The sequence below is a fragment of the Pogona vitticeps genome, chromosome 2, assembly GCF_051106095.1.
Source record: "Pogona vitticeps strain Pit_001003342236 chromosome 2, PviZW2.1, whole genome shotgun sequence".
In the NCBI taxonomy this organism is placed as follows: Eukaryota; Metazoa; Chordata; class Lepidosauria; order Squamata; family Agamidae; genus Pogona; species Pogona vitticeps.
In genome coordinates this window covers 184,060,577-184,083,301 of record NC_135784.1, presented here as the reverse complement: position 1 = coordinate 184,083,301, position 22,725 = coordinate 184,060,577, and the positions used below count along the sequence as shown (strand labels likewise).

The 22,725-nt window shown below is 41.5% G+C and overlaps 1 protein-coding gene across 2 annotated transcripts in view; it reads right to left on the bottom strand.

The window, feature by feature from the left end:
* The window catches only part of VAV1 (vav guanine nucleotide exchange factor 1), a 73,909-nt gene that overhangs the window by 48,982 nt on the left and 2,202 nt on the right, over positions 1 to 22,725 (bottom strand). For both annotated transcript variants that reach the window (XM_020791663.3, XM_020791664.3), the window contains exons 2-3: positions 5,084 to 5,200; positions 336 to 394 (exon numbers count right to left, since the gene is read on the bottom strand). In XM_020791663.3, the coding sequence (XP_020647322.3) occupies positions 336 to 394; positions 5,084 to 5,200 (176 nt within the window). The remainder of the gene's footprint in view (positions 1 to 335; positions 395 to 5,083; positions 5,201 to 22,725) is intronic.

Sequence of the window (22,725 nt, the reverse complement as noted above, 5' to 3'; positions counted from 1 at the left end):
CCACTAAGTCCATTTGTTGTTCTCTCTTTGGTGGACCAGCAAAGCAACCAACACTAACATTTTTCCTTGGGACAACAGGTATAACATCCCTATAATGCTCTCGCTCTCTCACTCACTCTCACTCACTCACTCACTCACTCTCTCTCTCTCTCTCTCTCTCTCACACACACACACACACACACACACACACATGTGCTGTGTGAGAGAGAGGCAGAAACTAAAAGCAGACAGTGCTATACACCATCCCAAATGAAGAGACTGTCCCTTTATAAAAATGGTATGCGCATGCAAATTATCGTATCACTGCTACTGCTATAGAAGTCATTGGCACTTACATGAACCCTCTACGCTGAGCAATCTGTGTCCATGACAATATTGATAAGGTGTCAATCACCTGGCATGGAAGGAGAGAGAAGCGAAGAGATACAGTCAATGACAGAATTTAACAATATTTATATTCTTACATCACTAGAAGAATCAAATCAGCTTCTGCTAAGTAAAATTATAAAGGTAAAAAACAAAGTCAACAATATGTAGCACAGCAATAATAATACATCAACCAGATACTGTTTAACATCTAATTAACCAACCAGACATTCAACACCTATGTGGGAGTTAAAGGTGAAAAATAGCCCGACCTTGGAGACAGACCCCACTCCTATGGTTAGACATGGCCAGGTATCAATTTCTTTCCCCTTAAGGCAATGGTCCCCAACCTTGGGCCTCCAGATGTTCTTGGACTTCAACTACCAGAAATCCTGGCCAGCAGAGGTGGTGGTGAAGGCTTCTGGGAGATGTAGTCGAAGAACATCTGGAGGCCCAAGGTTGGGGACCACTGCCTTAAGGGATGTAGAGCAGATCAACAGATTCAGGCACTAAGTTATAGGGAGAGCCTGCTGCCATTAACCTGGTAATGCTAACTGATGATGAATGTTAAATTACTGGCTGTCATATTTCTTCTGATTTTTTAGTTTTTAGTTTTAAAATTGTTAAAACAAATATATAACACAGAAATTAATATCAAGTAATGTATTAGAAAAATACTGTACATTCAAACATTTAATTCCGTTAAAGTATAAATATTATGCTATTGACTTATATTTGCCTGGTATTCTGTTCTAAGCCTGATAAGACTAGTACAGTACATATATTTCATTATTTTTATCATCTTTCATAGTGGGCACAGCAATCAATCAGAGAATGTTTGAGAATTATTATTGAGAACTATTGAGAATGTTACTGTACCATTCCCTGGGTTTATTGGGGTTATTTTCTTTTTCTTACAAACACAATTAACTTTACAAAGAGGTAAATTCAGTGTTTTTCTCAAGTAACTGAACAACAATAACAGTAAGAGAAACACAAACCCAACTGAATGTGCAAATCATACACCCTTAAGTTCCATTCACTGCCACCATGTCACAGCATGAGTTGCTTATAGGGAAAAATGATTAGCTGGTGGAAGATAGGTGCACACTTCTGTTTCTCACATTTATGATAACGTTAAGTGTTTATCATTTAGCAAGGATGGCCTTGCTACGCAAGAGTGAAGATGCCACATGGCACCAACAGAGGGGGTTTGGGGATTGACTGATTGATTGATTGATTGATTGAGTGTGTGACTGATTGAAAATATTTTTATCCTGCCTTTCTCCTCAAAAAGAACCCAAGGTGGCTTCAAGATGAAGCAGGAATTGTGATTTTTCATATCCGCCGCTTGAGGTGAGGTTGCTGTTTGGGTCCTGCTTTAGGCTGCAAATATCTGGCATGTGCACAGACATTGCATGGACAATAGGTGCCATAATAAATTTGCTAATCTTTGTGCCATAAGACTCTTGGTGTGATGAGATGGGGAAATAGATCACAGTTCAGACTGCATGTCGAGTAGCCTGGTGCATTCTATTTACCTTTCAACACACAATGCACAGGGAAATGCACTCCAAGCTGACCATGGTCCACGCCCACACTAGACCTTTCTGGTCCAACTATAGGCTTTCTACTTTTGGGGACCAGGCTGGAGTGATTCCTCCATCAGACAGAAGGTTGCTTTAATGGAGATCACTCTTGTTAAAGCAATCTTTTCCGGTGCGATCAGATACACACCTTTGTAGCTGTCTGATCACATCCTATGTTGGTTTTAAGTTTGAAAAAGTGATGTAGCATGGCGATTTGGTGTTTGAGAGAGGGAGTCGCTATTCATTATTTTACTTCAGCCATGAATTCACTTGATGAAGTGGTATTGCCCAGTCCATGCCCTCCTACTCAACTTTTCCAAGGAAAACTGATATATTCTATGTGAAATGCATGAAGCATTACCAAAAAAGCAGTATATAAAAGGGGCAATCTAATCAAAATTAAGCATTTTAAGCCTAATTAATTTTAAATGAGAAAGTCACATGTGTCTCTCTCTTTGAAAATAGAGAGACTTGGATTTTGACTGTATTATATATAACAGCCATCTGATTGTACCCTAAAAAGCTTCAAGTAAGGCTGTTCAGCTTTCCTCATCCCTACAATATTTTTAATCCTAAAACTAGATCCTTGTCCACCTACCGCCATCATTTGTGTGTGGACTCACTAATAACTCACCTTTAGCTTGGCCCTAAAATATATGACCAGGTATGTTGGAACAAAGAATTAAACTGAGTACCCAGTTTGATCCTCATCCCATTTTGCAGTCCTCTTCTATTTAATTTAATCACAGCTTGGAAAACTTACGTTTCCACACTATCCCTTCAGATTTCCCCAGCCAGCGGGGTGTTAGTTGAGCATCCTGAGAACAATAGTCCCCAAAAGTGAATTTTTCTAGATGTGAATTTTACTTGTTTCACAGAACATGGTTTCCTTCATGCTTCTCTCAGGCAGAAGACATGACAGCAGCTATGAATGGACAATGCTATCACAATGTGAAGTGTGGGGGACAGCCTCTGGTCTCAAGTAAAAATTCTGCAGCAAGATTGCACGTCACAAGCTTCCTCCTTCAGGAGATGCTCACTGCAGCTGATTATGTGGTTCTGCTGCTATAGTTCACATCCTGTTGTGGGCAAAGGTTTGCTTGCTTTCTGGCCTACTGAGATGAAAGCAGGAGGTCAGGCAAACATAGTTCACATGCTGTGAAACAGACCTAAAGCTTTGATGTTCTATGGCACCTCCCCTTCCTAGCATTTCAGCAATTCTCCATCACACCAGTCTTAGCATGAAACATTTTGCTGCCTTTCATGCCACTGAAAGATGGGCCTCCAGCAACCTCTGTGTGACATTAGAAAGTATCTTCGGACATAGCTTTCAGATTGCGTTTATGATGCAACTGCTTGGAGCAATAAAATATGGGCATCAGAAACAGGTTGTAGCCTTGCTACAATACCAAAGACACAACTTTTCCTAAAAGGAACAATTCCTTTTTTGAACTACAGCTTCCAGAATCCTTTGACCAGCAAGCCCTAGGCCATCAAGGATTCTTGAAGCTGTAATCTAAAAAACAAAAAACATCACACCAAAATGAATACTTCCACGTTTTGCTTAAGAATAACTATTTATTAATATTATTAATATTAGTATTATTAATAGAGGCCCAGGATGCCTCTCAAAACAGCGCTCAATTCTTCAAAATACCTCTGAAAAAAGGTTGCCAAGCTTTACACAGCAAAAGGCAGCCTGAATGACAACACCAATGGTAGCTGTCCAGATGGTTTACAGGAGACCCTCTTGTACATACTCACTACCTTTCACAAAGTGACACCACAAGAGGGAAAATGAGCTGACTCCTTTTTTCATCAATTCACCACTTCTCACCCAAGCACGAAGCAATTGTCAAGGCTGTTTTTCAACATGTGTGAATGGTAGCGAGGAGAAGAGGGTATCCTATGGCGTAGGCCATCTTGACTGCTGCCGTTGTCAACATAAAGGCTGCCGTTTGGCATGTAGAGCCTGGCATTCTTTTCCAGCTGTCAATGCAGGTATGATATTGTACAGCAATACTGACCCACTGCATGGCTTTTTGAATTGTGAACACAGAAGCACAATATCCCACATTCATAAACTGGATGTTTGGGTTTTTTGGGGGGTATTTTTTGAGGAATTGAATTTCCTGACTTTTTAAAATAAGAGGTTAAATATATCCACAAATTCCATTGGAAATTTCCCTTGTACAGAATAACCCGGTCCTAGGGGATTCCAAAAGATGAGCACATGGGAGAAGACAGAAGCAAGGACGGCAAGAAAGACAGACAGACACCATGAAATGTGGCATTGGTACATATACTAAAGACAGCCAGAAAAGCAGAAAAGTGGGTGCTCAGTCAAGTTATACATGAACTCTCACAAGGGGAAAAATGATTAAACTGAGTCTGTCTTATCATGCACATATACAGTGGACCCTTGACTTACAGACGGCTTGACTTACAGACTTTTTGAGTTACAGACTTCTCTGGCCGCAAAATTTAGGTTTGACTTGCAGACTGAGATTTGACTTACAGACCAGAAAAAAACCAAAATGGAATAAAAACGGCCTGTTACGGGATTAATCGGTTTTCAATGCACTGTAGGTCAATGGAGACTTGACTTACAGACTTTTTGACTTGAGAACCGCCTTCCAATACGGATTAAGTTCTCAAGTCAAGACCCCACTGTAATGGAAATATAATGGAAATGACCAAATATAATGATCAAATATAATGGAAATGACCAAATATAATGGAAATGACCAGAACAGACTATATTGCTGCAAAAAGCAGGGTGGAGGAGTAGAAAAAGAGGAAGATCTAACATGAGATGGGTTGATCCAATAAAGGAAACCACAGCTGTTAGTTGATCTGAGCAGAACTCATTGAAAAAAACAATATTGCTGGGGTGGGGGGGGCAGTAGAAGGAGAAAACAACCTAACATGAGACATTGGTTTGGAAGATCTGAGCTGAACTGTTAATGACATGACATTCTGGAAGTCAGTAATTCATATATAAATATAAAAAATATAAAGCTTCAATAGATGTACCCCACCAGTGTGACCTTAGGGTTTGTGGTGACTGCCACACATTTCCTATGAAGACTGTGTTCTTGTTGAAAAGAGGGATGGAACAATCATACCTTGGCAAAATCCTTCACATCAAACAAGTCAAAGACCTCAAAGAGATCACTCTTGCACAGACCAAATTTCTCGCAGCAAGTGGCAAGGAAGGTTCGGATGTTCTTGAGGCACAGGAACTGGAAGAGAAGAAAAAGAAGGGATGGAGGCATGGGAAAGTCATGTGAGGCTCAACAATGCTGCCACCATGGAGCTTGACATACTAAACACACATTTGTCTCAAATTACATCTTTGGCACCTAGCTTTCCTTGATCAATTTCTGTTGGATTCTCCCAGTTTCTCCCAGGCAGACCTTTGGAAAGGTTACAACTTTTGACTACAGTTCCCAGAATCTCCCTGTCAGCGATGACCGATGACCATAGTTGTTGGGTACTGAACTACTACCAAATTTAAAGAGATAAACAATGTGTCCTCATCAACCATTTGTGAACTTTAGGATGCCTACATAAAAGCCATAAAGCAAATGTCTACAGGGGACTTTCACATATTTCTGTAACACGATTTATGATAGCACAAGAGTATGTAATTGGATCCTATGGATGTTTACTCTGGTGGTAGTTCTTCCAACTTTACTGAAGTTTAGTCTCAAGAAGGGCTTTGAAAAGTTATCTTTTGAGATTATAACTTGCAGTCAGGATAGTCACTTGTGTGAATTGACTGTTTTGTACTAGCCGGAACCCCAATGAGCTTCCCTTCTTTGACTCTTGATTAAGGCAGAAAACCACTGGAGACATAGCAGTTTTACTGTATGTCAGCATTGATACAGCACAATACAATACATTAACAGGAAACACCCAGATAACTTCGCATCCTGGCAAGCCCCACTAAGACCAGCTGGGTATGGACCTTTGAGATGTGTCACCATCCCTTTTTCCTATGACAGACAGGCTGCTATGACTTTTGGCACTCCATAAGGTTTTATATCCTGACCTCTCTATGCTGAAACTGGCAGGGAGGAATGGAAGACAATAGCTAACTTCCCCTTCCAGGAAGGAAAAAACCGTTTTTCTTGCAAGAAAATTAAACTCTTTATGATAATAATAACCTTTGAACGGCAGAGCTGGAAGGGACCCTATGGATCATTGACTTCAGCCCTTCTCAATGAGGCACAGTGGGGATTTGGGGTGGGAGGATGAGTCTCTCCGCATGGCGACTGAGTGGCCAGCCAAACAGGGAGACTCCTGGGACAGTTGGTAGGAAGAGCAGGATCTTTGCCATGCCGGGGACACATGAGTGGAAAGGCCAATCACGGGGGCCAGACCCTCATTAGGTCCAGCTAGGAAGGTAGCTATCATCTTCCAAATATGAATATCCCCATCCCTACTCCAAGCCTCTGGCTGCGCAGCCAGACACCTAAGCCACTGAGCTATCCAGCAGCTATTTTTTTCTGACCACTCCACCATGTTATCCCCTTGATAAGATAAGTTCTTCCTGGAGCAATGGATTTGTAAATAGAGGATGTTGTATGCAGTTTCTCTCCAGGCTCATGCCTCCAACTCCCCTGTTTCCCAGAAAATAAGATCTAACCTGAAAATAAGCCCTAGTATGATTTTTCAGGATGCTCATAATATAAGTCCTGCCCCCAAAATAAGCCCCAGTTAAGTGAAATCCCACCCTCCACCATTGCGCAGCAACCAGAAGATGACATGACTGTATTTGAATAAATACGGATTGTTGAATGTGAAAAAAATAAAACATCCCCTGAAAATAAGCCCTATTGCATTTTTGGAGCAAAAATTAATATAAGATCCTGTCTTATTTTCGGGGAAACACGGTAAGCACTGTTTAGTATCTGTTTCATACAACAGATTTTCAAACTGTTTCTTGCTGCCTGGTGGATACTAGGAGTTGTAATTTTTTTTTTTTTAAAGGCAGCTCTTCCAACCTCTGGTCTTAAATCATTCTTTATCTATTCCCAGGTAATTACTCGGTTCTTAGGCAATTGCTTCTGACTGTATTGGAAAATATTTCACAATTTGCTCGGGAATTGGCACAGGTGAATACGAAGTAATTTTCAATGATCCCACGATGTAAAGGTCAGTGAATCACCCTGTCCTTTTTTCCTTCTGATCTGGACTTTCCTCCCCTGCCTCAGGGGACTTCTATTTTTTACTAACCGCAATTATTTAAATGGTGTTTTGTTTGTGTGATCATTTCCCCCCCCCAAAAGGCTGGAGAGGGCATGACTTTGGATGGTTTTCTGGTGAAGTGGTAAGTTGAGGCATGGTGTTATGGGATAGAGGGAACACCTACCCCTGCAATCTTTCTCCCTAGTCACCCTGAAACATTTTTTGTTTATTTTTAAAAACAAACTACTGCTCCATGGTTGCATTAGTTTAGCACTAAATCATCCCGACAATGACAATAAAAGAGAGAGAGGTAAAAATCAATATAAAATGGAGACTACTCTGATGAACTTCAGAAGACTGCAGTGTTTCCATGGTATGTATATATGTTTGTGCATGTATGTCCCTTTCTCCTTACTGTTCTGCAGTATTTAAACAGTACCAGCAGCTGGACAGCAGACCATGAACAGAGAATGTGAGATCAGCAGGAGCGTGATATCAAAGGAAGAGGTGGGAGCAGATCAAGCCGCATTGGATTGAGGGGCCGGTATGGGTACTGGCCCTGAAACAAGCTGGGGTCTCCGTGTCATTGCCTAAACCGAATCCAGCAAAGGGATGGTGAGTCAAGCAGCTGATGGCACATACCAGATCTGAGAACAAGCCCTAGTGGCATTATTAGGCCTGTAGCAGTGAAAGAGAAAAAGCTGACATGGCACCAAGACAACCTAAGGTGACCAAAATTCCTATGTCTACTCAGGGTAACTTTGAGCCACTCACTATTTTGTGATTGTTGCTGTTTTTGCCGAGCTCACTTCTCAGGGTTGATGTGAGGATAAAATGGGGTGAGGAAGAATGACATATACAGCCTTGAGTTAGTGGGGAAAAGACAAGATATAGTTGTAATAGAGAAGTAAGGTTTAATTCATGCCCCAATATAATAAGAATATTAGGAGAGTGTACAAAAATAAGACATCAAGGGTCTAGGAATGGTTATTATTATTAATAACTTATTAAAAAGAGACAGAGATGCTGTCAAATTGGGATACTTGGAGGGAGGTCAATATCTTTGCAGGGGTTTTTTTGGGGTGTGTGTGTTGTGTTACATTATCCTCACCCTGCCTGGCCAGTGTTCAGTTTTTCAGTCACATCAAAGGAGAACAGAGAGACTGGTGATTAAATATGGACAGAAATTGATGAAGAGGGTTGTCTTTCTGCAATTTGGCACTTTCATACCAAGCAACTGTAAAGCAACAAGGAAGACTTCAGAAACCCAAATGTACTGTTACTGTATATCCATTCACTTGACTCCAGCTGTAAAGAAGCAACCCTGTCACATGCACATGGACTTCCCCATCCAGTATAGATGAGGCCATACAACTGTGTTTCCCTAGCAAGTTTATTTCCTGTAAAAAAAAGTGCTGAGCCGCCCGTTTGGTGTCGGCAAGTGTTGTTGAGCACTTTCTGATCACATTTCTCAAACAGAGCTTGACCTCTTATAATTTTCATAGATAAAATCTGATTGCTAGAAGCAGATCGAAGTATCCTAGTTCTTTCCTCAGCTCTGTTCACCACATCTCAAGACAGCCACACACAATATGTCTACTGTTCATGCAGAGAAGGCAGGCTGACTGGGACTTTTGTGTCCTTCCTCATTTGAACAGCAAATTTGCTGACTGGATATCTCAGTGGTTTGGGTATCTCCAGCTATGGAGCTGGAGATTGGGAGTTTGATTCCCCACTTTATATCCTGTGAGCATAGCCAGCCTGTGTAGCCTTGGCCTAAGCTGCACAGCCCCAGGGCGCCGCCCAGAAGAAGAGGGTGATAAACCACTTCTGAGTATTCTCTACCTGGAAAATGCTGAAAAGGGTTGCCATAAGTCAGAATTGACTTAAGAACACATGATTTTGATTTTAACAGCAAAACCTTCATGGATGGCAAGAAGCTTCAGCAGTCTTACCTGTGTCCACCACCCTCCCTTCTGTTTCAGAGGCTACTGCCATTGGCAAAGGAAATTCAGTCCTACATTATCTTACTCCACACTGCCTATAAAATACAGAAGAACTTGGAAAAAAACTATCTGTCTGGATAAAAAGAATCCCCAAATATGTTATCTTACTCTATGACCGTTGACAGTGTTGGCTATGGGATTCTGAGAGTGGAAGTGTCAAAAATTCATGTTTTCACACGTTGAGAAAATGTTTTTTTTTCTTCATCCCTCTCCTACAACACGTGTTTGAGATTAAAAAAGAGGCCCTGAGGAGGAATTTGTCAGATATATCTCCAAATAGAGCAATGCACACCGTGAAAGATGTACTGTGTCAACCAGTGCTAAATTTCTACACAAGCTAATTAGGCTACAGTTGGTGGCTCAACTGTGACTAATGCAATTTCATTCAATGCAAGTGTAAATTGCCAGTAGGTTTCTCACCTCTAAATATTTCCAACATACATTTTCAATGTCTCAGTTCTCAGTATGTCTAAGTCTGGTCTAGACTTAATGGAGCCTTCGTTACTGAGGGCCTTCAGTTCATCTCTTCATTGATTTGTTTCATTTGGGACCATGATACTGAATTTGGTGGATGCACAATACCCACAAATTACTTCTGGACTATGCTTCTTGTCCACACAGTAGGTTTAGAACAAATCTTAGTACGATATCTTTAGAAGGAATTCTTAGGTTACTAATTGCTTGCTGGCAGCCAGGTTGGGTGCAGCTTTTACCAGCAAGCGAGGTAAATATAGGGGTTATACTCCCTGGTTTGCTCTAGTGGTCAATTCTGATGCTGCATCTAGGAAATATCTTAAAAGAGACAAAATCAAAGAACACTTCCCTAAGTAGGACTGATAAGAGAATGGCATAACTTGAAAAAAATTCTACCAGAATGACTCTAAAAATGTCTATCTCTTGCAAACTTAAGGCTGTGGCTTCCTTTTCCAGTCAAACCACCTCTGATTTGGTCTTCCTCTTTTCTTGTTGCCTTCAACTTTTTCTAATATTAATGTCTTTTCCAGTGACTCTAGTCTTTTCATGATACAAAATACAGTAACCCAACAATAAATGTTCTTTAAAAGTAACTGTTTTAAGTAACTAGGTTTTACTTGTTACATATAACTTTAACTAGTCACACTATTCATTGTCAAAGGTAATAGTTAACTATGTTACTTGAAACTACATAGTTCCAAGGTTTGATTGAGAGGCTTTCTGCATTACTGAGGACTGGAAGGCAGATGGAAATGCAATTTGTCACAGCCTGTAGTTCATAGCTCTTCTTTGTACCTTTTCCACCTTTCCTAGTTTAGTGTCACAGTCCTAAATTAACCATGCTGAAGCTAATGGATTAAAATTATACATGAGCTGATCCATTTATTTAAACTCAGATATATCTAAAAAGCACAGAATGGATTCTGATCTTCAGAGCAAAACAGGCACACATTTGAGGGATGCAAAATCTCCCCCACATTCCATGACTTCTCTCCCTAATGTCTATTACGTATCTAAAATCCTTTTTCATCCAGCTGGATTCCAGCACTAAGCCCACCTGCGAAAAAAGTGCCCAAGCAACAGACAGGCAAGTAACGTATAGGAAAGAGGGGATCTATTCTCCTTATTCTTGTGTTCCTTTTGCTGTTAACATATGACCCCACCCTCCAGGATCATATGCCCAGAAGTGGAATGATCTCAGTTTTGGTATGAAGAAGCCATGCCTAATTGAAGCTGAATGAGTACAGTAAGTAAGAAAGCCCAGGATTATGATGATCACATTCTACTGGAGACATCCTGATGTCCCAAGTAACTTGCCACAAAATGTCCACTATGTCATTTTCCTGCTTAGGATGCTAGCCCTCCAGCTATGCCCTTTACAGGGCAATCCATTCCACTTCCCTTGATCTAAAATAGATAGTTGCAACAATAAGTCACCAAATATAAATAACTTTTCTCTAAGGGAAAGAAAAGATCTTGCAATAGTATCTTGAACACTCTCTGTCCATATATCAATTCAGACAATGCTACTGTAGGGTCTTATAAAGACTGAGGCTCCTTAGTCTTTTTGATGTACCATTGATTCAATGGTCCTATATTGCATTTTTCCTTCTTACAAGAGAAAATCCACTAGGGAAAGACAGCATGCCCTCTGACTTTCAACCCGTTTCCTCAGATGAAATACTGCCCTCCCGCCCAGCTCATTGCTGCTGCTATAAGATACAATGGAGGTAAAATAGTTTGCTGTCCCCATTATAATGATCTGTAGATTTTCTAATGGGGGAGAACAGTTTCTGATGGGGAAGGAAAAAGTATGGAAGGAAAAGGTTTTCCATCTGGTTCATTGTGGTCCTGCTCTAAGATCCCTGCAGCTACTTCAGAAAGAGTGTGGGGGAGCTTAGAAAGATCTTGTCTCTAGTATATAATTTGATCTTGACATGTTTTTACAGGAAGATGCAACCAATCAATCCTCGTATAACCAAAGCATGTAGGAATAAACCACGTAATCCGTCACACATTTGTACTTCTATTTTTTTCATGAAAGTCCTAATCTGAGTTTACTTTCATCAACATGGTTATCTGTCCTTATTCAGGTAAAGGTAAAGGTAAAGGTTCCCCTTGACAATTTTTGTCCAGTCGTGTTCGGCTCTAGGGAGCGGTGCTCATCCCCGTTTCCAAGCCATACAGCCAGTGTTTTGTCCAAAGACAATCTTCCCTGGTCACATGGCCAGTGCGACTTAGACACTGTTACCTTCCCACTGAGGTGGTCCCTATTTATCTACTTGCATTTGCATGCTTTCGAACCGCTAGGTTGGCGGGAGCTTGGACAAGCGACGGGCACTCACTCCGTCGCGTGGATTCGATCTTCTGACCCTGCAGTACAGGCCTCTGTGGTTTAGCCTACAGCGCCACAGGACCACATTAATTATATTTCCTCCCAAGCCTTCCTCTTCTTGATTGTCCTTCTATCTGTCTTTGTAATCATGACTCAATGTGTTCAAAATACATACATAACTTTGGCTTTATCTCTTTCTCCCTGAAAGCAGCCAAAACAACTATACCAAAGGATACCAAGTCCATAGGGGTGTGTGTTTGTGTATGCACGTGTGCATGTACTACATGCACACACACACACACACACACACGCATATACATATATTTACATGTGTGTGTCTGGACCCTGCCCCCAGAACCGGACTGTCCACTTAGGACTCGCATGGCCTGTCACTGAAGTAGCCTGGCTAGGGTTTCCCTGCCTCCCTTGTATTGCTAAACAGCTGACTGCTCAGCAGCTGAATGGGTAAACTCAGCATCCCACCTCCTTGAGGGTTTGGTCAGCAGTGCAGGGAGACAAGGAAGCTGATGATGGCCACACGCATTGCGTCGCAAGCCGTAAGTGGATGACCCAGTTCTAGGGGGAGGGTCCAATCGGCCCGGCCATCTCTGGTGGCAATATTTGTATTCGTCTTCCCCAGGGGACAAATACAAATATCCCATCTCTTAGAGAGAGAGATAATGTGTGTGTTATTATATATAACTTTTAACAAGAATCCTTCTAATTAATTGATAGGACAGGATCAATGTCATTGTCAAAAACAATGGGCGCGAATATTGCAGAAGGCCTTATTTCCTTAAAACGGATGCCATCATTGAAGACTCTCAAACCAGCTCAAAATTCCAGGCCCCACTCCAGGAATCATGGAGCCCTGAGGACCTTAAAAACATTACCAGAACTCCAAGAACTTTCCATCAGCATGGCCATTGTTTGGCTACTATCAACATTTCCACGCTGTGCCCCTGGTTCCCCCTAAAGAAGGTACAAAGAATCTGTGGCTTTCACAAATACTGTTGAGCTCCAGTTGTCCTAGAAGGAATTTCCAGAGTGTGGGTACAGTGACAGAGAAAGCCCTTTCCCCACCAAACACACATGTGAAGGTGGTGGGACTGAGATAAAGGCATCCTATGATTATTTTAATACCTGAGGAGGCTCATAAAAGGAGATGTGGTCCTTGAGATAGCTTGAACTCAAGCCATTTAGAGTTTTATAGGCTTTGAATTGTGCCCAGAAACACCAGCCAGTGGAGCTGCTATAACAAGCCAGTGTGTTCCCTGTAACCAGCCCCAGTTAACAATCTGGCTGTAGAATATTGGACCTGTTGAAATTTCTGAACCCTTTTCAAAGGCAGCCCCACACAGAGTGCATTGCAATAATCCAGCTGGGATGTAACTATGGCATGTGCCACTGTGGCCATATCAGATCTCTCCAAGAACGGGTGCAGTTGGCACACTAGTTTTAATTGTGCAAAGGCACTCCTGGTCACCACCAAAACCTGGGCATTGAGGCTCAGACATTAAACCAGAAGTACCCCCAGTCTGTGCAGAGGGCTACATCCATATTCTTTGCTGTGCCCTTTGACTGACCAAAAGCATGTCTGTCTTATTTGGATTAACGCTGTGACTACACAGTGAGGGAAATGTGAATTAACTTGCCTTCTCTTGCTGTGAAGTTGCACTGGGTCATTCGGTTCTCTCCGATGTACAGTAAGTGACCACAGAAGCATAGAAGAAAAAAAGCCTTTTACTTGCAGCTTCATTTGAAGCACCTGGAAATGGTGCAGTTCAAAGGAATTGCCTTAAGAAGGTTTTCCTTCTAGTCACTTCATTATTTTATTCTGCTGGAGAAGGAGTTCTTAAGCTGTTAAAAAATTGAATAAACACAACTGAGGCAAGGAAGCTGTTTAAAAAAGAAGTGGCAACTTAGGGGAGCAGAGGTTTTGCAGAGAGGTGAGTACTGGCACTGCTTTTGTGTGTGTGTACATGTGTGCATGCTCTCTCTCCTCCCCCTTTTGCCCACTTGCCCCTCACTCCCTGCTCTCTTTTCTCCCAGCAGATGCTTCTCCTTCCACTCTTCTCCTCCCTCTACGTACAAGCCAGAACCACCGCCACCCATCCGCAGAGGAAAAAACCCTTTTGAAACTTTCTGGCAAGAAAAAAAGTAGTAGCCTCTAACTAGGAGAGAAAAAAAAACAAACAAACAAATTGCAAGCCAAAAGAGCTGGACAGATCGATTTTGGAAAAATCAAATTGAATTCACTCATTTTATAAATTGAGCAAATTCCAAAGTACAGTATTTGGTGGTGTAGTCAGGCTCTAAGTTTGAATTTATTTACTCTCCAGTCCATTTCTGACACCAGACATTGATCCAGGGTCAAAAAGAACTTTCTCTGATTTAGATGGAAAGGAGAGATGGAGTTAGGTGTCATCCTCATATTGATGACACAGAACCCCAAAGCTACGGATAACCTCTCCCAATGGTTTTGTATAGATGTTAAATAGCACGGGGAACAAAACTGAACCCCAAGGGACCCCACAGGCCAATGGCCAGGGTACTGAACATGAGTCTCCCAGCACCCCCCTTCTGTGCCTCCAAGTCCCATCTCAGAGAGATGGCCCAGGGGGATAATTGAAAGCTGTCAATTCCTGGTATAGGTCATCTATCAAGGTGAGCAAAGCAGTGTCCATCCCATAACCAGGTTTGAAGCCAGACTGAAATGGAGGTAGATAATTTGTCATCCAAGAACTGCTAAAGCTGAGAAGCCACAACCTGCTCCACCACCATGCCCAGGAATGGAATATTAGAGACTAGCTGGAAATTCTCCAGTATCATGAGATCCAAGGAGAGTTTTTTATTGCCTCCTTTAAGCATGTTGGGATCCTACCCTGCTGCAAAGAGGCATTCACCATGGCTCCCACCCACTTGATCAGTCTCTTTCTGGCAACTTTTGTGAGCCAGGAAGGGTAAGGGTTCAACAGACTTATGGTAACCTTAATCTCTCCAAGGGTTCTGTGCACATTATCAAAAACTGAAATTAATCTATTAACATAGGACAAGCAGGGGCCATTGTTACATTCACGGGACCTGTATCAATTGCAGCAACCAGGCTAACCACATGTGGGCTGGATAGAACAACTGTCAGATGGATATACAGCTGGTTACAGAATCATACTCAGAGAGTGCTTATCAATAGCTCTTTCTCAAACTGGGAGGAGGTTATAAGTGAGATACCTCAAGGCTCAGTCCTGGGCGCTGTACTCTTCAACATTTTTATTAATGACTTGGATAAGGGACTGCAGGGAATACTTATCAAATTTATGAATGACACAAAATTGAGTGGAAAAAAGGTGTTGATAGGCTGGAGCCCTGGGCTGAACACAACAGAATTGAATTTAACAGGGATAAGTGCAAAGTTCTACACTTAGGGAAAAACATATGCACAGTTACAAGATGTAGGATACTTGGTTCAGTAATACTATGAGTGAAAAAGATCTTGGAATTGTGGTAGAGCAAAAGCTGAAAATGAGTCAACAGTACAATGTGGCTGCAAAAAAAGGCAAACGAATTTTGGGTGCATTAACAGAAGTATATCCTCCAAATCCCATGAGGTACTAGTCCCTCCCTATTCAGGTTAGGCCTCATCTAGAGTACTGTGTTCCGTTCTAGACATCACACTTAAGTATGCCAACAGATTGGAGCAAGTTCAGAGGAGGACAACAAAGATGATAGGGGATGGGAAACCAAGCCCTGTGAGGAAAGAATCAAAGAACTGGGCATGTTTAGCCTTGAGAAAATAAAACTGAGGGGAGATAAGAGAGCACTTTTCAAATAATCGAAAGATAGTGATACTGGGAGGGGCAGGGTCTGTTCTCTATCATTCCAGAGTGCAGGGCATGTAATAATAGGCTCAAAGTATAGGAAGACAGATTTAGGTTCAATATCAGGAAAAATGTCCTAACAGAGTAGAACGATAAGGGAACCAATTCCCTTCGGAGGTGATGAGTACTCTAACACTGGAGGCATTCAAGAGAAAAAGAGACAACCGTCTGTCAGATCTGCTTTGATTTGGATTGCTGCACTGAGTATGGAGTTGGACTCAGTGGCCTTACAGGCCCCTTCCAACTCAGTTATTCTATGATTCTGATTCTACGTCAGAGCAGATCTGGGCAATTTTGTCTGCACAGTGTTGTGCAAATTCTTCACAGCGAGTCACAGTGTGGTCTGCATTCTCTTCACTTCACCACAACAGTGGTACAAATACTTGCCCAAACAAAACCCCACAAAAAAGCTTCTTGTTGTTTTCCTACCCCACACAATTCAGCAACTTTCTAGCTTCCCATGATCATTATTTGGTCCATCAAATGATAAGTGGAAATTAAATATGTTTCCCATTTATGTCTTTGTATGTGCCTTCTTCCACTGTATCATCAGGGAAACAGACCGAGATAATGATGATAATTCTGGGAAGTATTGTCTTTCCACTTCTACATTTCCCTAGGAAAGAGTTGCTCCATGGATTTTGTTTGTGCCTAGGGCCTGCCAGGGAATAGGGACAAATCTCTCTGTATCACACTGACTGGTGACTCCTTAATTCTTCAAAAGTCAGTGCAGAAAATCTTCCTGTCCCCAAATGCCATCATCATGTGACCCAACATACCAATCCTATGATTCCTTGCAAGATCACAAAGGCTGTTGGGACACTCATTATTGTGAACAACTCACAACTTGCATCTTAACACCCTCTGCCACACTGCAAGGAATCATAGGTCTATACAGTATCTCTTTCACTGGTTTTCAATACAATTTATGTTATGTGCCATCAGCACAAAACCAACTTATAGTGTCCCTAATAAGGCTTTCAGTGTAAGTGAGATATTTGAGAGTAGTTTTAACCAGTTTCAGCAACCCTCAGTGAGGCTCCCATGACTGAGCAGGGATTCAAACCCAGATCAACTAAGTCCTATCCCATCACTCTATCCATTGTAATATACTTGGTATATCCCATACAATCCACCCTAAATAAATGTTTATTGTTTGTTCGTTTGTTACAGTTATATACTCTGCATTTCTTCCAATGATCTCAGGATGGAGTACATGGATTTCCTCTTCCTCACTTTATTCTTACAATACATACATCTGTGAAGTAGGTCAGACTAAAAGGATATGAGTGGCCTGAGGTGGCAAGTGGGGACTTGTGCATAGCTCTGCTGAGTCCTAGCCCAACACTTGAACCACTCTTCCACATGCAAGTAGCCATTGCCATATCAGGTTGTCACACTAATTGACAGTCACTGTCAAGAACCAAATGAATAGACAGTTTCATACCAGATAAGATGTGAGGTTCTCGGGTTAACATGTGAAGCTCTAATGATCTGGGACCTTAATACCTGGGAAAATGTATTCTCCTATGTTACTGTCCTCAACCACAGTAATAAATACCAGAAGCTCTCATGGTATTGCCACATCCTGTAGATTTCTGTGTTAACCAGGAAAAGTTTTGTGGCGTTCGCCCAGGTCATGAATATTCATATGCCATCTGCATAGACCTATGGGAGTGCTGAAGGGGCAAAGTCACGAGCTATAAGAGACTCAGCAGGAGGAGGGGGGTTTTAGATTGGGAGACTGGGAGTTGAGAGAGAGTTTTGGAGTTTGGGCTGGAGAGTGGTGGTTGAGAGTGGATAAAGGAGGATGTTTGTTTAAGAGTTAACAACATTGCTTGTCCTGCCAACATCTGTAACAATAAACGATTTCTATTTGGTTCTTTTAAAATGACATATGGCCTGGACCTCCATCATTAATAATAGATAATGTTGATATAATCAACTGGTGGCAGCTGAAAGACATGTAGCGTGAGCTCTTAGTTTGGTGAAACGAGCAGGGTCCATGTGGGGATTGTGACAAGGTTCTTTTCCATGATGGCATTCATTCTCTGGCTGACACACCCTTCCTCTAGAAATAAAACATGTTGCTCATATCGGCAACTTCTTTATTTACTAATTTTTGATGTCTGACATTTCTTTTGGTTTGGTTTATGCTTATGTCCACTGGTTATATTGGACAGTTACGTTTTGCTAAGCTAGAATTATAATTCTGGTTTATAACTTTAAAATTTCATGCTGTCTGGATATATTGTATATTATTGGTGAGGTGGTACATAAATATTTAAAAATACATACATACATTCAGATCCTGGAAATGTTACTTCAGCTCCAAAACAATAAGCTTTCCAGGATCTAGATAACTCCATCTGGATTTTGGTTTTCATTGGTCAAAATAGCTGCCTCTCTATTCTGCATAAGCAGATAACAACTAGCTTGGCTGAGCAGACAGACTGGCCAAAGATATGTGATTCACCGTACTTTATTCCTCTGTCTCCCTCCCTCCCTCTCTCTCTTTTAGCTATCTGGAATTCTTTGATTGCCCCTGTGCAGCTCCTCCCATGTAGGTGTGTTTGTATATGTTGAGACTTCCATAGAACCATCACACTGGAAACAAAGAATGGTTGCATCTGGTACATAATTTCTAAAATGCTAGTTTTAATGCTGGTCAATCAACAACTCTGCCTTTTGATACACTTTACTCCATGGCTGCCCCTGTACACGGTTGCTGTACACACATAACTGCCTTACGTGTGATGCTCATCCTTTGAAACTCAGGTCATCAGAACCCCTTTTTAAAGTTTGCTTCAGGTATTTATCGCCTGCCCCTCAGATAAATTCCCAGGGTGGCAAAACTACAATAATTCATTGGTATAAGATGTGGCAGTAATCACTAGCTTAACTGTTTGCTGTTGTTGTTGTTGTTGTTTTGGATATGACTTGGAAAAGTTGAATTTGGGATGGCACCTTTAGATTCAACTGGCTAGGATGGCTTTCGAAGCTCTACTGTTCCTTTGATACGAGGAACAAATATTGCTGACACAAAGCAATATGAAAGAAGGTGACTCAAAGTCAACACGCAGCAGGAGGTTCCTTAATTCTTCCCCGGCCTGTTGCTCGATTTGCATGACATGCAAATCAAATTGCTGGGATTTGGATAATTAGGATATGAGAACCTCGTACTGGAATTCTTAATAGTTTGCAAAATTGCCATCCTGAAGCATGTATTCTCATTTGCAGGCTTGTTGTCTGCAGACTCTCTGGTTACCCTCGATTTTAAGTGGGTTATTATGAATAAATAGAACAGATTGCTGTAAATCCTTGGATCCTTCTTCTTATTTCTCCACTGCCCATTCATTCCTAACCTCAACTTCCTGTCTGTTGGTCTATTACTAATCTGAAGACCTGCCTCTTTACTTCATGGCTGCTATAGTTCCTGTGGCTTTTCCACGGCCTTTTGAAAATTCGCTGTTGGATTCCTCCTTCCTGTGTGCTTGTTGAATACTCTTACGAAGTTCCAAAAGGCTTCTGATGAGAGGACATCTCTCCACCGAAACTGTGATGATGATTCTTCAGTCACAATTGTTCTTCTGTATGTACAGATGGGAACTGCAACACAATATTGCATCGTACTCCATTCCTGAATGGAGAGTTCCAGTTCAGGGCTCTAGTCAGCCTGGAACAGGAGCTTTGCAGTGCCATTCAAGCTTCCTGGGCAAGAGAAGATGGTAACATTTCTCCCCCCTCCCTTTCTCATTCTTGGCAAGCCTTCCTTTATTGTGCCACACAATGCTACACGCTTGCTGTACAGCAGGAAGGGATGACACACAGTTCAGGAAATTAATTGTACAGTATTTCTATATAGTGCAATATGGAAGAAGAGGGGATTCCCAGTGTAGAGTAATGCATAGATTGATGGATTAGGAGTGGACTCTGAAGAACAGGGTTCGAACCCCCCACCTGGCCATGGAAACTGACTGGGGGAGTAGAACTGGTAAAACCATCCCTTAAATAGCTCTCTTGCCTTGAAAACCCTAATAGGGTCACTATAAGTTGGTTTTGACGTGAAGGCACAGAACACACACATATAGTGCAAGGAAGATTCCCTCAACCCTTACCTCCCCTTCTTTTCAGGGCACTTAATACAGTAATCATCATCATGTGACCCTTTTCAGGGTTTTTCAGGTAGGGAATACTCAGAAGTGGTATACAAATACACCAAGTATAGTTTAACAACAGTCAATAGGGCCCTCTTTCTCACACTGGCATATTTTGGGGGGATATACAGAAAAATAACTAATGATGATTGCAGAACTGTACTGTAGCGGATCAATGGAAGGACCAGTGGAGTGGACAGTCAAAGGACTACCCAACTCGATGGTACTGAATGAAGACATTTTGTAGCCCCAGGTTCTAGTAAGAGGCCCCACTGAAGAACACCATGTGTACTATTCTAACAGAAACAGAAGTTTAGTAACTTTTTATATTCCAGGAGCCTTCATTTAAAAAAGCCCCTAAGCTGTTGCTTCCTTAACTATAGCTTCCTTCTGTTGAGAAGAAAAGCTAGGCACATGAAAGTGTCTTTCTTTATAGAGCACGCGTGGTCTGAGTGTATTCTTTGTGTTCTAGAACAGGAAAGCAGGTAAGTCAGGCCAACCTCAACAACTATTCCTCCCCATCAATCACAATGTCTTTGACATGATCTATCATGCTTCCCTTTGCTCAAGACTATATGTGGCACATGCGCAGGTGAGTGTACGTGCACACATGCGCATGCATACACGCGTGCACACACACACAGAGTCACAATGAGCATTATATCTCCTGGCAGCATGTGTAATATCATGTTGGGATGAGCAAAACAGCTGGGATCAAGCATGTATGCTAGAGAAAATGATGCTGACTGCTTTAGCAATGCAAAATATTCTGGCAGCCGGACACACACACAAACATAAAAAAAAAAGAAGAGTAAAACGTATCTTCATCATTAACACTATCATCACCATAGTTGTTGCCGTCATCATTTCACTTTATAGAATACCTTTTACCCAAAATGTTCCTGGAAAAAAATATTAACCGGTAGGATTTTTCTTTTTTTTGTCAGTGGGCAAACATGTCACGCTCTCCGGCTACAGCTCAGCTGCAAGAGACATGCTTCCCTTGCATGGAGAGTTTGATCCACCACATGCTGCAGGCAAGTGGACATTGCTAACCTTTCACCTTGCCTCACTCCTTCGTAAACTGCTCTGGATGTGTAAGACTAGACCCACTACAGGGAGTGATGGAGCCATGAAAGAAATGGGTCAGGGTAGGTGGGTTCACCTCTCCTAAAATAAAGAACACAACTTTAATAGTCTTCCAACCTACATTACACATCTGTATTTTGCCGCTATGTACAGATAGTATATGGACTCTTTAGGTTCATACCCACTAAACAATGGATTTGGTTCAGGCAAGGATAGAGTGACTAATTCAGACAGTTTGAGGAACATATCCAGAAGACAAATACCGCTTTTAAAGTGCCACAGAAATTCAGACAGGGCACAATGAGTTGCAATGACTGCCAAAAGGAAATGATTGTAGGAAAATGCTTTTCCCTGAGGCTATGTTGCTGTGATCAGGAGACTGAATGCTCCTTCATAAGAGTCTTCATAATAAACCATATACAAATAAAAAGATTTGCCTAAACAAAGCTTTGTACCTTGCCATTTAGACTCCAAAAGAGCTTTTTTCTTCCTCTAGTCTTCATGTTCCCAATTTCATAAACTGTTCTTACTTTGGAAATCTGTTCTGGAACAAATTATGCCTGAACTCCCGTTGCACAATTTGCTGCAGTGACTAAACTAGGGCTGTCTAATTTGGGGCACATCATAAGAAGATAAGACTTGTTAGGAAAATGCCATACTGTAATATTAGGAAAAGTACAAGGCAGTAGGAAAAGAGGAAAAACCAACATGAGATGGATTCAATCAGTAAAGGAAGCCATGGTCTTCAGTTTGCAAGACCTTTTTTTTGAGGGGAAGTATCATACACTCATAGGGTTACCAAAACTCAGAAGTGACTTGACAGCAAATAACAACAAATAACACTGATGCAATTTTTAATAGAACTCGTTGGAAAACAAAGAAAAATAATAAAAAGAAGAACACAACACAGCAGTCTAAGAGTAATTAACCTTAATTGAAAACCACAAATTCCTAAGTGCTTAATACTATTCATATTTTATTATTTCTAGTCTTTCTTATGTTAAGTTGTATTTGATATGTTATATATATAACATATAACAGCGTTCCCTAGTCACACTGGCTCCGTGACAATGGAAACTGTCTTTGGACAAGCGCTGGCTCTATGGCTTGAAAAACGGGATGAGCACTGCACTCTAGAGTTGGACACGACTGGACTAAAAATGTCAAGGGGAACCTTTACCTTTACCTTTATATATATGTTGTAAACTGCCCAGAGTGGCCTTGGACAGATGTTTGGTATAAAAATTAAATAAATATATTTTTAAAATGGAGATTTAAAAAATTATGGGTCTAGGATATCATCTACCCCTTTAACTTGATTGAGAAAACAGGGCTAATATAGAGGTGGTCACTCATGTACATGCACACACACCCCAACTGTAGAAGGCCCATGTGTTGAAGGAAAGCTAACTTTCTTGAAGTAACAAGATAGTGATGACACTGCTATGAAGCAAGGCAAGATATATGGCCTAGAAGACTGTAAATCTGGAGTGCTTTCAGTGGTGACAGAAAACAGATAAGCCTATTTGTCTCCAGGGCCCACTAAATTTTTCCTGTGGACATCACCCTGAAATGAATGGGACCTGCCAAAGACCATGGCATACTCCAGAACTAATCAGTGGAGAGAGTGGGCTC